Source organism: Mauremys reevesii, linkage group 1, assembly GCF_016161935.1.
Source record: "Mauremys reevesii isolate NIE-2019 linkage group 1, ASM1616193v1, whole genome shotgun sequence".
In the NCBI taxonomy this organism is placed as follows: domain Eukaryota; kingdom Metazoa; phylum Chordata; order Testudines; family Geoemydidae; genus Mauremys; species Mauremys reevesii.
The window spans coordinates 341,036,894-341,053,937 of record NC_052623.1 but is presented as its reverse complement, the minus strand read 5'-3'; the positions used below and the strand labels follow the sequence as shown (position 1 = coordinate 341,053,937).

At 44.1% G+C, this 17,044-nt stretch overlaps 1 protein-coding gene across 2 annotated transcripts in view; it reads left to right on the top strand.

Annotated features, from left to right (window-relative positions):
- Positions 1–14,152: 14,152 nt before the first annotated feature.
- Positions 14,153–17,044, top strand: part of PCLO (piccolo presynaptic cytomatrix protein) — a 519,980-nt gene continuing 517,088 nt past the window's right edge. For both annotated transcript variants that reach the window (XM_039518832.1, XM_039518825.1), the window contains exon 1: positions 14,153–14,684. In XM_039518832.1, coding sequence (XP_039374766.1) covers positions 14,443–14,684 — 242 coding nt within the window. In that variant the 5' untranslated portion in view covers positions 14,153–14,442. The remainder of the gene's footprint in view (positions 14,685–17,044) is intronic.

Here is a 17,044-nt window from a genome sequence, read left to right as displayed (position 1 = left end):
GAGGCAATGGGTTCAAACTGCAGCATAGCAGATTTAGATTAAATCTCAGGAAAAACTTCCTAACTGTAAGAACAATAGGACAATGGAACTGGCTCCTTTGAGAGATTGTAGAAGCTTCTTCACTGGAGTTTTTCAAAAGGAGGCTGGATAGCCATTTGTATTGGATGGTTTAGACACAACACATTCTGAATTTTGGCAGAGTATTAGACTAGATGACCCTTGTGGTCCCTTCAAATCCTATTATTCTATGATTCTGTAATTCTATATGCAATTGCTTATAGTTTAACAAGGCTGACTGGACTGTGGTGAGAGTTTTGTCTTTGCCATGTTAGGAATGAACTAAATGTAATGGATATGCACTAAAATGGACAAAAAAGTTTGATGGATCCCAAGTAGGTGAGTTTTAAGTGGACCTGGAACAGTTTATAGTGTTTGTTATGGAAACTCTTGGTGGTCTACATGAACCACGATCAGCAAGTTTAGCACAGTTCTTTTCCTGTCCTACTTTTGAAGTGCAATCTGGATATGCGTGTATATGCAGTCACAAAAATGCTACACATGCATAGTAAAGTCTCTGGATTAAATCCTGCCTTGTTTAAGTCAATGTGAGTTTTGCTGAATCTAGAAAATACCAGGATACAGAAGGTGGCACCCAATTAATAGTAATATATTACATTATAGTGAGGACTTACTTAGTGCATGATTTAGTGTACAATAAAAGAGTATTTCATGAAGTTACTTTATGTATATTACACCTCTACCTCGATATAATACTGTCGTCAGGAGCCAAAAAATCTTACCGCATTATAGGCGAAACTACGTTATATTGAACTTGCTTTGATCCGCCGGAGTGCGCAGCCTCCCCTCCCCCCCCGGAGCACTGCTTTACCGCGTTATATCCGAATTTTTGTTATATCAGGTCGCATTATATTGAGGTAGAGGTGTATTTATCAGAAATCCCCCTTCTGGAGAGGAGATCATAACATACACAAATATATCACTGCATAAATTTGATAAGACTAAGCTGTGCATATAGCCCTTGTGATGAAATATTGTTTATTAGACTCTAACCATATTTGAAGTATATCACTATTAGTTACTGTACATGATGATGATGATAAAAGAGAGAGAGAAAGAAAAATGCATTTCTATTATTTGGAACAGGATATTGAGAGCCAAAGCTCCTGGGTTCTAGTTCTGTTACTATGTTGCTCTGTGCCCTGGACAATAATAATGGTAGGCTCTGATTCGGGAAAGTAATTAATACAAGCATGTGCTTAAGGACCCTTCCTAAATAGAGATACTTTTCTGATTAAGGACCATCATTTGTCCCTGTCACAGTATTACATAAGCAGAGAAGTAACTCGCAAGAAGCCAGGATCCACATTATTTAGGGCTCTATAGATCAAAATAAGAACAGGAGTACTAGTGGCACCTTAGAGACTAACCAATTTATTTCAGCATGAGCTTTCGTGAGCTACAGCTCACTTCTTCGGATGCATTGAATGGAACACACAGACAGGAGATATTTATACATACAGAGAACATGAAAAGGTGGAAGTATGCATAACAACAGGAAGAGTCTAATCAATTGAGATGAGCTATCATGTATGTATGTATAAATATCTCCTGACTGTGTGTTCCATTCTATGCATCCGAAGAAGTGAGCTGTAGCTCACGAAAGGTCATGCTGAAATAAATGTGTTTGTCTCTTAAGGTGCCACTAGTACTCCTGTTCTTTTTGCGGATACAGACTAACACGGCTGCTACTCTGAAAATAGATCAAAATGAACATCTTAAATTTCACTAGCAAATCAACTTCCAGCCAGTGCAGATAATGTAGTACAGGTATAATTTGCTGTCTCCACAATGCACCACTTAAGTGGAGTGGACTGCACATAACAGTGGTTTAGCCAATTGAGGAGAAGGGAATATAATATGTTTACTGCAGAAATGGAGGCCTAAGCCAAAATCTTGTATCCAAACAGCCCATAAGTTTGCATCCAGACTTGGAAGTTCAGATCTGTCACTAGCTAAGAGCTTTGCAAAAAAAGTTCTGTTAAAAACGTTCTCAATGATTTGGACTAAGTTTAACTAAGGCAACATCTATACTACACACACAGTTGCTGGCAGCATGTAGGCAGAGGTGAAAGTAAGCTGGTACGGGCCGGTACGGAGGACCGGTAAGAAAAGGAGACTGACTGAGGGAGGGAAAGAGAATCCTGCTCCCTGCATAAGAATAGTTTAAACTCAGCTGTTCCCTGATGGTTCAGCCCCCGGGGCTAGGTTTCTGGCCTCCTTGTTAATTTCACTCACAGTAGCTGGGGGGAGGGGGCCGAGGGGAGGGTGTGTTTGACCATGGCAGGGGCAGTCCCTGTCTGCCCCCGGAGATGAGGGGATCTCTCCTACTAATATACACAACAAATACAAGCATTTGGCTGCACAGCCTAAATCCTGAGCTAATAAAAGCAGGTGGAAGGGGAAAACTCACTGTCACATTGGTTTCTCATCTCCTCCCTCCCTCTCCTCCAGCCAGGCTGCAGACAAGGCTCTGCATTCCTCCCCATTCCCGCCAGCAGGGTTTTCCTCTAGGCTCTAGCTTGCAGTAGACTGGCTGAGATGCCTGCTATTGCTGCCTGCAAAAGAACAGTTTAAACTCAGCAGTTCTCTGTGCAGTTCAGTGCCCAGAGTTAGGAGCTGTTAATTTCATCCTTGTTAATTTCACTCCCAGTTGTTATTGGGTGTGTGTGACCATGGCAGGGGCAGTTCTTTTCTGCCCCTGGGATGAGGGGATCTCCTAAACACAATCAAAATCAGGAACCATTTCCAAGTTCAAATCTATCCCATTCCCTCCCCAGCAGAGGATCATGGTTGTGATGTCCAAACTGCTTGCAGATCCTCTTTGAAATGTTACTGTTTAAAAAAAAACAACACAAAAAACATGGAGAACATGTTGGAAAGATGTGTCATGATGATTAGGGTTTATTTTGGGCAAGGCAATTTTGGTAAAGCAACTAAAGATTTACAGGGAAAGCAAATAGCCCCCATAGACAAAACCACAAAGGGATTGGAGGGGAAAACTGAATATTCAGTGAAATTATTGTGCCTCCTTTGAAAGAAATAGTAGTTTTCATTCCAATCCACCCTGTTTCTATATTGATTTAAACACCTGAAATGTCCTTAGGACGGCGGGTGCAATCTCAGATCTCTTTTTGTTTTGTCCTGCCTGCAGAGTGCAGAGGCTGAAATTGATAAAACTTTCTTTAAATATCTTGTATATTTCATGAAGGCTATTCCAGTTGTCCTTCATTCACCCCTGACTTTCCCTTCCTCTCCTCCTCCCGCCGGCTTCCTCCCTGGCTGGCTGGCTGTGGTTTTTGCCTTGGTTACTTACTCCTTGGCAGACCCAGCCCAGCGGCACCTGCTGGCTCTCTGCAGGCAGCAGCCCACTGTATGTATGTGTATGTGTATGAATGTGTCACAAACAATGCAGCTGCAGCCTGCCACCGACCAGCAGCGACCCCAGCAACCGGCCACTACTATTGTATTTTAGTATTATTGGAGATCTCCTCATCCAGGGGGCAGAAAAGAACTGCCCCTGCCTTGGTCACACACAGCTTCCCCCTGCCAACAACTGGGAGTGAAATTAACAAAGATGCCAGAAACCTCTCTTAACCCTGGGGGCTGAACCATCAGGGAACAACTGAGTTTAAACTGTTCTTATGCAGGAGGCAGTCTCCCCACTGCAAGCTAGAGGGAAGCCTCTGCAGCAGCTGCTGAGTGCCAGGCAGGGAGAAAGCACAGAGCCTAGCATCAGCAGCCTGGCTGGAGGAGGAGGAGGGAAGACACAGAGAAAAATGTGACAGTGAGTTTTCACTTTTTCAGGCTTATTCCAATAGTAAAGTTTTATTACAGACAGTACTGGTAGTAGTAATAGTAGCTTTATTTTCTATATCTATGTCATGCAATGGGAGGGATCCATGAAGTACGTAGGAGAGGTGGGTGGGTTGCTTGCGATTGGACCATATGGGTAAGAAATGTAAATTACTTTTACCCCTGCCCAAACCCCAGGGCTCCCAGCCACCTCTGCAGCTGGTAGCTCTGGGGTTAATTTAAAGGGCCTAGCTTCAGCCGAATCCCTGAGCCCTTTAAATCCTGATTAAAAAAGCCCCAGGATTTAAAGGCCCCACCTCTTCTGATAGAGGCCACGCCTCTTCCAGTTGAGGCCCCTCCCCCTCTGCAGGACTCTGGAGTACCGGTAAGTCCTTTAAGTTACTTTCACCCCTGCATGTAGCTATACGCCAGAGTGAAAAGCAGGTTGCCTCCACACTGCGGTGTGTAGCTGTGTGTGTCAGTGAAAGGCAGCCTGGATCAGCATTCACACTGCACTCCTTGTCAGTACCCAGCCCAAACTGGGGAAGCTAATGCTCCAACCAGCGGCCCAAACTTGATGATGAATCCTGGTCACGTGCCACCAGAGGCACGTTGTGCATATGCTAAGAAGAAGTGAAAGGCTCTGGCAGAGGGGTGGCAGCAGGGAAAGGTTTCATCAGCTCCCTGATGCTGAAGCCTTTCACTCCAATAAGGAAAGCTCTGGAAGGGGGGAGGGAGGTAGCTGAGCCATTCCCTGCTCCTGGAGTTCCCCACTATGGGGGAGAAAGGCACCAGCAGTGGTGAGACAGTGGGGTGTTACGTGGATTAAAAATAGCACCCTACATGGCTTGGGTGAGTAGAGAGCTGTGTAGGATACGTACATGAGTATGTACCCACACCCATCTGTGTCTTTACTCATCTAAGCCTGCTATTTATACCCGTGCTGAGGGACTACACAAGTATGTGTGCTACACACAACTGAAAGGAGCATGCACTGTAGATGTACCTAAGGCTGACTGATGTTGGTGCTCTTTTCAGGTGAATTGGCCATGTTTCAAGTGAATTTGGCTCAGTACATTGTTTTAATGGGACCCCACATGAAAACTGTTGGTTTCACATGGCTTCCACTTAAAAACGGGCAACTCTTGGCTGAGCTTTTGTGTTCAAACTCTGAAACTTAAAATAAAAGGTCAGAGAGATGTGAACCTATATAACCCCAACTGCAATAATGGGTTACACCAACCCCAGTGCAGAGAAATTTTGTACAGTCCTGTTATGTTCCCTACCAGGATCTCCAAATAAGCTTGAAGGCAGCTTTTCTGCAGAAATACTGTCACATTGTCCTACCCATTTTTTTCTGTAATAATGAATAATTAATATAAAATGTCATGTACATAAGAATTGTTACTAAAATAGCACTTAAGGTCCCAACCAAGACTGGGACCCCATTGTGCTATGTGCATTCTGTACACATGGTAACAGTTGATCTGTGCCAAACCTAAGTAGAAAAGACCGACAAAGGGTCGGAGGAAGAAGAATGATCCCCATTGTTCAAATGGGAAAATGGAACACAGACACATCTAGAATCACATTTCCCAGAAGAGCTTAGCATCCGCAATGGAGGTAAGATTTTCAATATCGCCATTCGCATTTAGTGACCTAAATGTGTGATCAGATTTCCAAGGGTGCTCAGCAGCCCCCGTTTTCTTGCTTATGGCCAGATTTTTAAAAGTGCTCCCCATCACCCCAAGTACTGAACACTTCCCAAATTCTTGTCATTTATTTGAAGGGACCTGGGCACTCTTGAACTTCTAGCCCTGATAGAGGGGACTGAGGTCTTTTGAAAATCCAGCTATAACATACAGATATCCCGAATGCCAATTCTGTTGCATAGCCACAAGACTCATCTTCCTGTTTCCTCGATTTACATTCTACGCTTCTCATCAAGGAGATTTCTTATTTATCTGTAAAGCCTCTAATACATTCTGGACACTGAGGTGGATTTTCAAAAGCATCCAATGGGGAAATAAGATGGTTGAAAATCCTGCCATATAAAGAATAATAATAATCTTTAGAGAGACATCTTAGGTCCTCAATTTTTTTTCTACTGAGGCAAACTCCTATTGATTTAGGTGAAACAAAGGGCATCAGGGTTTGGCCAATTTATTTTGTTGTGATCTGTTAGATTTGGCACTCCAACCTTCCCCCAGCTTCTTCCTAACTGATTGCAGTTGCTGCTGTTTTGCTGTGATTTCAACTGTGAATGCTTAGCAGAGAAGCAAATCAGCAGAGAGCACTCAGTGATGATGTCAGCAGCAGGCACTGGATAGTACTCAGTTGAGACAATTGGATAAGCTCAAGCAATAGGAGAAAAGCAGGGAGATTACTATGTACAGTATTTCCATTGACAGAGGCTCAGAATGGATGTTGGAAGATGAGGGATTTTGCATCCAGAATGGAAGAATAGGAAATTATCATAATTTGTGTATTAAATCCATTGACCACAAATAAGCATATGACTCATCCACTAAGGGTGTCCATAAGGTGAACAGGTACAATGTTATTGCTATGCTGTAGGCAGCTGATGGGCTAATGTGATTAGATTGTTGAAAATGGGATTTATATAGCTGCTGTGGCTGTGCAAAACAATGATTTAGCTAAAAAAACAGGGTGCAGTGATGTGAATAGGGTTGTGATAGGTTCTCTACTCTCTTAATTATCTCTATCTGGTCTTCATGTAACTAGATCTGGCCAAAGAAAACTGTCTGTGCTCACTGTTTGTGCCAGTTTTAATATAAATTCAGGTATCTAACTGTCTTACTCTTACTGTGCTAGATTTTCAAGCCATTTTGCCTAATTTTAGGTAGAATAGAACTTTGCAGGAACCTCCAGACAGAGGAACAATGGCTTAGCATCCCTTCAGCTTCTCAACCTGTGCTCACAAAGAGCTAGAACATGTATATTATGCACAGCCCTGAGTAAAGGATGATGTATAGCTGCTTTGCCCCAGAGAGATGTTATTTCCTACTGGGGATGTGTAATTTACTTTGCCCCTCTACAAGTTGCAACTTACTCCCATCACATGGCTAGCCAGTGTGTAGGAGGTAACCACAGCTCACTGTTTGTGGAGGGCACTCTTCATTTAGATCCTATGTTCCCCTTGACACCTGGAGCTGAGATCTAAGTATCCTTAACACAGAACTGGTATTCATGGGAAGAATTCTAACTCCCCCAAACTCCCCTGTGAGCAAGCAATAATTTAGCCCAAAATATGTGGATATATTCATTTATACTGCCAAGCAAGTATGTCCCTGTGGTTTGGGCATTTGTCAAGTACTTTGCCAAGGACTTGGATACATAAGTGACCTCTCTGGGTATGCACATGCAAGCCTCTGGTTTATAAGTGCATGAGGTGCTTCAACATATTTTGTAGCCACCATTTATGTGACAGGTTTGAAAATGTCTCCTCCTAAGGTGTCACATATAATTTTTCCAGATGATGGAATCAGTGTTATTTTATTTCATCCATTAAAAATTACATCAGTTCATAATATTGAATGACTCTGTTCAGTATGCTTTGGTTAAATAGGTTTTGACATTTTCCCAGTTATATTAAAACTAATATGTCTGATACATATTTTGTGTGGTCCAGTGAATTGTTCTATTTCCTGGAGTCCCATTGACACACTTGGAATACTTGGGCAATTGACTTAACATCCCTGTTTCTTATTTTCCCAATTTGGAAAAGTTGGGACAATAAAACAAACCCACTTCTGAAAAGCACTTTGATCTGTCTGGAAAATACTCCAGTGTGTTAGTCCCAAGCACTATTTTGCAATGTGCTATAAGAAGCAACTCAGATGTACATAGATGTCTTAGCTTCGCCTTTCAGACTCCAGATTCTCTGCATGGGTGGTGACCATCAGCCTTTTGGCTTGTCCGGATGCAACTGCCAGCTGAAAAAGCACCATCACATGAATAGCTTGATAACTGACTTATTGAGATGTGGAACTAATGTCTGTTTGGATCAATATGAGCAGTTGGATTAGCCCAGGGAAATGAAGAATACTCTGCACAGCAATGACAGATAAGTGTTTTTATTTCACTACTCATGGACTCAGTCTTGCAGAATTGCCTGAGTGACAACTGCTTAATTGTATCCTATGCTGATTAACACAAAATATAGTAATTTTAGTGTAAATGATACTTTAAAGCCTTCCTTTGGTCTTGTTTCTCCAGGTTCAGAAGTTCTAAGCTAACATAGGTAAGTATGCAAGTCATTGTTTCTTTAGAAGCAGTCAAAATGTTGAAGTCTGTAGTCTTTGTTTTTCTAAACTTTTCCATGCCATCTTTCCACATAAGAGGTTACAGCATGCACAAATCAAGGGCTCAGTCCTGAAGCCATTACAAGCCTGTCACTCCGTAGAGATGAATGGGAATTTTGCCTGAATACAAAACTGTAGTATCAGGCCCTAAAACATTCCCTTTTCCTTTTCTGTCTGAATATACTTCCCAGGCTTATAACACAAGCCACAATTCCTTCACTAGTTCTGTATTTGGTAAAGCACTTACCAAATGTACCTTAAATATTTTCATTTTTTATCCCTCGTTTTTTCAATTCTCCTCATTTTTGTGACATTGCTTAATTCATTTTCCCAGCTATGTAGAAGATTAGGCTCATGTGCTATTTTAAAAATATATAAGACATATGATTAACTCAGTTTTCTTTCTTCTTCTGCAGCCTTCCAGTCTGGCATTCTCACCATCTTAACCTGCTTCTAAAGTGACCTGTCTGGTTTCATTGCTCTCAAGTCTTCACATTCTACTTATCTAGATTCATTCCTCAAAAGTTTTGTTCTCGCAAGTTCATGGTTCTGCACTGTCTTTCCCATGGCACCTTATTGGTTCTCTGGCTCTTCAACTCCCTGGCATTCTTCTGTGACTGCAAGTCTTCTCCTAAAATTTTTGCGTATGGTAGCTCATATTGCTGATTTCTATGAAATGTGTCAATGACTTCCTTCAATCGTAGCTTTCTAGGTGACTTCACAGCTTTCATTCAAATGTGTCTAGTCTTCCATTTACCCTAATAGTTATCTCTTGTATACCTTTTGATTTTATGCTAATGTAGGTTTCTGAAGTAAGTCAAAGGTTTCTTTTGGGAGTAAGATGCCTTGATTCAATTGGTTTTTATCAGGTTCCTGGTCTAAATAGAAAATTCTGTGTAGGTACTTCATCCAGTCATTAATTGCAACCAGTTTGCACATTACATCTTCCTTCCACAATTCTGATTCTTCCTTTGTCACTTTAAGAATAGCATGCAACAGCAACAAAATGGAAGATAACAGTTCTGAGAAACAAAATATATGGAGGCAACATGGCTTAGGACATTGACCAGAAGCCAGAAATTCCTGAGTTTTCATGTAAACGCTCATACTTACTGAGTGGCATTGGGAATGTCACTTAATTTTTTGCCACAGTTTCTGTATCTGCAAAATGGGCATTGAAATACTGATAAGGCTTTTGTGAATTTTAATTATGTATTTGTACAGCATTTTGAAGATACAAATAATATGAGTACTATGTATGAAGTATTATGTGTATGGTTTTTCTTCTACTTCATACTCTTTAACTTAGCCTTCTCTTCTATTGCCCAGCGCAGCCTCCAGGAGTCCAACTGATTGATTAATATATCGGCTTTTCTTCTCCTTTGTTTTTTATTTTTACATATAGCCAGGCATACTACCAAGCCTCAGGAGTGTTTTTTTATCTTCACCAGATGCCCTGGTTCTGCTGTGCTCTCCTGCTCCTTCCTCTCTTTTTTGTGATAATATTATTGTTACCCATTCCCACTCCACCCAGCATTTATGCTATTGTTTTTACTTAAAATTAGTAGGGTACTTTTATATTAATGAGGCCTCTGGAATGTTGCAATGTTACTAGTAAGTGAATTAATTTTGAATGTCAATTTTAGCACTCAGGGTACAATCTTTATTCATAACTACTCTTTAGATAACACCTTGGAGCTAGCAACTTGTTTTTATATTTCTGCCTGTAAATTGCCATGCTTACTTATAGAACCATATCAACAAATAAATAATAGTAATAATAAAGTTTTTTAAATCCTAGTTTTTCTGTTGACTGGTAAAGGTGCCAATTAGCATTCAGCCATGATGGAGTTTTTCAAGATGTGGCTGTGTGTCCAGTAGGGGCTCAATCAAACACTCATTCATGTCAGTGACAAGGCTCCTTTTGCCTTTGACAAGAATGGTATTTAGCCAAGGACCACCCACTTGTTTCATACCAGCCACTGAATAACAATGATGGAAATTATAACTTTTGATAAAATAGCTGATTCATTTAATAGCTGCTATGTATTTGCAGCAACAGAGTGCTGTGCCTCATTATCTTGTGATACTGTCAGTAAGAGCAAAACCAGTGAGTTAGTGTCACTTTCAGATAGTATAAGAAGCTGTTTGAGCAAAAAAAGATGTGTGGAAATTATGGGGCAAAGTGTAGGAGAAAGTAGCCATACCATGAGACTTCTGGGACAGATTTCTGTTGATTTATGGTTCATAAGGAAAGAAAAGTCAGGGCAGGCACATAAGGCCTGCTACTGGTACCACCATTAATGCAGTACAACCTGCCACAGGTCGAGTGCTCAGCAGCTAAACCAGGAACCCCACCACTTATGCCAAATACCCATAAGATGGAAAAAATATCTATAAAGCTACTTCTTAGGTAAACAAAGTCTAAGGGAGAAAACACTGAATTAAACCTGCAGTGGATAAAATGTTATGTCATTGGCATAGCAACTTGGCTTTGCCCTCCAGTATCTCCTGTAGCTTTTCTGGCTTCTGAATTTGTTGGTCTCCAAGCCTTTGGGCTTAGTCAGTACTGCCAAGAGGGTGGGCTTTGGTCCTGAAGCAAGCCTCCTTATTTTTTTCTGCCTAGGGATACACACTGAACATTCAGGTACAATGGTTGCCCTCTTCAAACTTGCTTGTTGGAACAGATGGACAATGAGCACTGGTGTGTCAAAGGATCTAGAGGAGGTCAAGCACCCTAGAAAGTCCACCATCATTGTTGACAAGGGAGCTGAGGAAGCTTGACATTGATGTAGCCATTGTCTCTGAAACCAGTCTCACTGGCGTGAGCTCTTTCTATGAGGTGCATTACACCTTTCTCTGGAAATGGAAAAAGTAAACAAGACCACCGTGAACGTCAGCTAGGTTTCCCAATCAAAAACTCATTAGCACACGTGGTTAAATTTCCCATTGCAACATCAGAACATATGATATTACTAAGAATATCTACCACAGGAGACTTTGCTAACATCATCACTTTATATACCCCAACACTTTGTTCTATCTCTGAAGAGAAGGACTTCTTCAACAACTCAGCTATGTCATTAGTAAGCTACCACTGCTACTGGAAGACTGCAAGCTAAAGTTGGCTCAGATTACAAGACCTGGCCATTATGCATTAGCCACCATGGAGAAGGAAAAATGAATGACAATGGGCAAAGATTACTGAAGTTCTGCACCCAAGGGCTGTGCATTACCAACACCTACTTCCAAGGCAGTCACTGCCAAAAGGGTTTGTGGAGACACTCATGACCTGGCACCAACCGGATTTAATTGTAACCTGTAGAAAACACCTACAGGATGTTCTCCATACTTGCAGTTTTCAGAGTATAGACTGTGACACAGACCTTGTGCTTGGAAATTCCATTGTACCAAACTAAGTTGTAGCCCACACATTAACATTAACCACACAAAAGACCAAGGAAGAAGAAATTTTGAAGAAGACAATGATTATGGTACAAGGTGTGTTGGCTACACACAAAGTTTAATAGCTAGCACTACATTAAAAGTTATGCACAAGTTCTGTTATCTAGGATCAGTTGTATCAGATAACCTCTCTATATGATTAACTTAATTCTTGCACCATATTTGACCAATTGACCAAGTGTGTGTGTGATAACAGGAAACTGACATTGAACACCAAGATATGGGTCTACCAGACCAGCGTTTTGAGCATGCTGATGTACAGTGGTGAGACCTGGACTATCTACAGCAGGCATTAAAGAAGGCTAAACATCTTTCACATCCATTGTCTCTGCCATATAGTAAATATCAAGTGGAAGACAAAGACCCTGACACCAAAGTACTTGAGAAAGTGAAATTACCCATTTTAATCTCTATTCTCAGGCACAAATGTCTCCATTGGGTTGGTCATCTGTACCTGATGGAAGATGGACACATTCCAATGGAGCTTCTGTATAGAGAACTTGTGGATGCTCCAAGGCCACTGGGCCAACCTAGGCTCAGGTTTAAGGACATTTGCAAAAAGGACTTGACAACTTTCAACATCAACAAGCTGGAAAGATGTGGCTAGCAATAGGTTGCAATGGAGGGCTGTGCTGCACAAAGGAGTCAAAGACCCTGAAGAGAGGTGGTTGAGACAGAAGAAAGTGAAGAATATGAAGAGAAAAGCACAGCAGGCATCAGGTGCTAGTAATGTGCTGGCTTCATTCTCTGGCCCTGAACTTTACTCCTGCATTATCCATGGCAAGGACTTTTGCTTGAGAATAGACTTTTTTAGCCACTCGTGATGCTGCATTATGACACATAGTAACTGAGCTGCTTTGGCACTTACACCATCATCTTTTAAGATGGACAGTTGCCATTCATAAGTGAAGGTAAATGTCACAACATTTTGAAGAAAGCCAGTTTCCACAACTATTCATGTAATTTTTTAGATTAATGAATATTTAGGGTGAAATCAAGGCCCCATTGAAGTCAGCAGCAAAACTCCCATTGGATTCAAGGGGGCAACACGGATTTCACCCTTTGCTTTCCTATCAGTTATATTTGCTTCTGTATGCAACCAGCACACCTTACACCGATGCACACCCCAGTCCATCACATCGGACAGATAGGTATCCCTTGCACTTATGGCACTCCTTTATTCTTCCCTTTGATGGTTTCTACTCTGCTTCTTCTGATGTTTTGCACTGAGCTATTTTTAAAGTGCAGCACACAAACTTTTGCTTTGGAGGAAAAAGGTAAAAGCTAAATCCTGCCATTTTTTGGGAGGTCCAGACCCTAAAATGCCATACGGGTGAGAAAATCTAGCTGCCCCAGTGCATCAAAATAAAGTAAAATAAACTGAGACTCTAACTCATCATGCAAAAGTGCCATCATAATATGGAGTCAGCAGCTATAGCCAGCCAAGTTTTGGCCCCTCCTTGCTGGGGTGCTATAGGGTCCAGGTGTTGAAGGTACAGTAGAAGCTGCAAAATTTTAACCCTTTCTCAGCAGTGGAATTTGTAAGATGGGGCCAAAATTTGGCAGAACCCCGAAGGGTGGATTTGGGATTTTGAGCTGCTGCACTCAGGGGCGCTGGAACAATTTTTTATAATGGGGTGCTAGAGCCATTGAACCAAACGGTAACCTCTATATAGGATGGAAACCTCTTCAAGCCAGTGGGTGTGGCAGCACCCCTAGCTCCAGCAACGGTATATCTCCGGGTCTGTGGCTTGGGATGTATTTGGAGCATCTCATCTGCACTTGTCTGTGTATGAATCAGGGGTTTTTTTTGGAGGGGAGGGAGGCAAACTGGCTGGATCTGGGCTCCAGTTGCAGCTTTTTTGCGGCACTTATGCCTGGTGTTGAGTTGAGGTGGGGTGCGGTGCGTGGGTGGGGTGGGGTTGGAGTGGGGTGCGTGGGTTGAGGTGGGGGTGGGGTGGTGGGGTGCGTGGGTGAGGTGGGGTTGGGGTGGGGTGCGTGGGTGGGGTGGGGTTGAGTTGGGGTGGGGTGCGTGGGTGGGGTGGGGTTGAGTTGGGGTGGGGTTGAGTTGGGGTGGGGTGCGTGGGTGGGGTTGGGGTGGGGTTGCGTGGGTGGGGTTGGGGTGCGTGGGTGGGGTGGGGTTGAGTTGGGGTGGGGTGGTGTTGAGGTGGGGTGGGGTGGGTGGGGTTGGGGTGGGGTTGAGTTGGGGTGGGGTGCGTGGGTGGGGTTGGGGTGCGGTGCGTGGTTGGGGTGGGGTGGGGTTGAGTTGGGGTGGGGTGCGTGGGTGGGGTGGTGGTGGGGTGGGGTGGGGTTGGGGTGGGGTGGGGTGCGTGGGTGGGGTGGTGTTGAGTTGAGGTGGTGTGGGGTTGAGTTGGGGTGGGGTGCGTGGGTGCCTCGTGTGTGTGTGTGGGGGCTGCACTGGGACTCCGCGTCTCCTTTAACTGCCCGCGTGAGGAGGGGGCGCTGATGTGTGCGCGGGGAGGGGAGGAAGCCACCTGCGCTCCGCACGGCGCATGCGCTCGGCGGGCGGGCCGGCGGGGGCAGCGCGAGGCTGGCAGCGCCCGGGTGCCCGCGCTCTCTGTCGCCCCGGCAGCAGCAGTAGCAGCGGCAGCAGCAGCAGCAGCAGCCAGAGCGGCCGGAGCCAGCGCCCCGGAGCCATGCGGGCAGCGGCGCCCGCCGCCGAGGACTAGCCGCCCCGCTCCCCATCGGGGCAGAGCCGAGCCGAGCAGGGGCCGGAGCCGCAGCCGCCCAGCCCGCCTTGCCCGGGAGCCCGCCCGCCATGGGCAACGAAGCGAGCCTGGAGGGAGGAGAGGCGCTGGCCGGGCTGCCCGAGGCGGTGGCGGCCGCCGCAGCCGCCGGGGATGGCGGAGGGCAGGGGCTGGCAGCCGGCGTGGAGGCGGATCTGAGCCGGCTCAGCGAGGAGGAGCGGAGACAGATCGCCGCTGTCATGTCAAGGGCGCAGGGGCTGCCCAGAGGAAACCTCCCCGGCACGACCAGCGCGGAGCCGCCTCCCATGCCAAGGCACGGCGAGAAACCGCTCTCTTCCGGCCCCCTTCCCGGCGGGGCGCGGGGCTGCTCCCGCTGCCGTAGCCCTGCGAGCCGGGTGCATTGCATCAGGAGCAGGCGGCGCATGGTGCAGGCGGGGTGGAGGTGGGGAGGTAGCGTGAGTTAGGGACCTGGGGGGGTCTGCTCCCCCCATGGTGAGGATTTCTAATCACGAATAATCCTCCTCCCTTCCAGTGGGCTGCCTCCCTCCCCCACCCCCTTTCCTGGACCAGACCCAGGGGCTGGCTAGCTTCGGTGGCAAGGGAGCGGGCGGGTTGCAAATAAGAACAATTGGGTGGGTTTTTTTGTTTTTGTTTGGTTTTTTGGGTATAAAGGGGCTTGGGATGCTCCCCTCACCCCCCGGCTAGAATAGGAGCCAGGAGAGCTTTGCCCACACCTCGCAGTTCTGTAGCGGCTGCTACTGAACCGATGGAGTCTCTCTGAATCTTCCCAAACTCTAGGGCATTATTTTATCTGAAAGTCCTTAATCTGCCTCTGCGAGTCACCATGGATTTATATAGATAATCAAAGACCAAAGGCTCTTGTGTTTTCACCTATATAGTCCCCCCTTATGTCTTTTCTCATGGACGGGGGGAAGGTGAAGACAAATAGGGAGCATGGGCTGTATTGCCAAATAGCGATTCTGTATCTTGTGTGGGGTTGACTTCACCTATTCATGTATATCTAAAAGCTAAGACAATTTACTTCCTTATTCTCCCTCCTACCCCCAATCCAGTGCTTGCCCCCATAGGGAATATTACTTATCTTTGTGTGCTGGTAATACAGTAGTACTGTTAACTCACATTCTGGTCAGGCTAAGATAGAGGTTTCCCTTTCCCTTGTCCAGGGTCCTGAAGTTGCCCGTTTCTCAGGACCACAATACTGGTATGGCTAGTTTGGAGCCTGCAATTTCCAGGGGCTGGGTGTGTTGTTTGTCTCGAAGCAGGCTACAAAAAGGAACATCCTTTGACTGCCTGTTCCACAGGTTCTTGTTGCGTAGTGACCTGATCCCAGATAAATGCCAATTCAGTTTAAATAATGTCAGGCTTGTATAAGTGAATGCTAAGAGAACCCAAAAAAGGAGGATTGGACCAAATCCACCCTTAGAGGAACTCCACAGAGGTCAGTGGAATTACACCTGGGATGAATTTGTCTCCATTTTGCTTGAAACTGAGGTTTCATCCTATATCTCTTGCATGTTTGTTAAGAATGGACAAATATTGAAAGTTTGTGTGGAATATAATTCTATAGCTAATTTGGGGCCTGCCCTGGCTCCCACTGAAACCAATGGGGATTTCTCTAGGGGTGCATAATCAAGCTCAAAATTTCCTTTTGTGTAGCAGTTTGGGAAACCACAAAGACACACAGGTTTTAAAAGTTTATTGTTTTCAAGTTAACCTGCCAGTACAAAGGAAGATAAACATCCCCATTACATTGTTGTCTAAAAATGATTTTATTTGGCCACATCTTTATATCTGCAGACAGTTGTTACCATAAAATTGTGTTCTGGGATAACTGGAATAATTAGATGATTGTTATAGCTGTATAACTTCACTTCACTTTTCATTAAAATAAAGCCTGTCTGTATTTGGTAAATTTGACATTATAATAATGCAGTGTGCTTTGCTATGCTGAGTAAAAAGATGATTTATGTTCTCATCTACACTATCTCAGAGTTTTGCACTGGTGCTCATCACCAAAATACCTGCATGCCTATTGGTATTATCAAGTATCCATTCTTGCTCAGTAGCTTTACTTGCTCTTTGCTGCTGCTGGGATTCTCTAGCAAAGGTGGGAAGCCTGATTTTTGAGGGCCTAATCCAAAGTCCATGGATCTCAATGGGAGTCCTTCAGTTGACTACCATGGTCTTTGGATCAGGCACACAATGACTTTGACTTAAGCAAGTGACTAGATTAGTGATCCTGAGAGTCCTTAGCTTCAAACTTTTTTGCTTTTCCAGAGTCTGTTGCTTTGAAGAGTAATACTGTGAGCAAAGAAATTAAATATGGGAAAGAGCTTTTAAGTCATCTAGTCCATCTATTTTCCAGTGCAGGATTGTTCCCAACAATACATTCATAGCCAGCTTATTCCAGTTTCATTTTGAAATGATTCAGGTGGTGCCCTTCCTGCACTGGCTTTTAGATTTTTGTTTTATAAAAATGAGTTTTGTTTTCAGTGTACAGTGGCTGCCATACAAAGGACAGCATATACCAACTGTTGTACAGCGTATCTGAGATTCTGAGTTAGCACCATTATTTCCTGTTCTAAATATAACAGGAATCTGATATTCCATATACCATTGTGTGACACATCTTGGAAACTACTGACTTTTTAA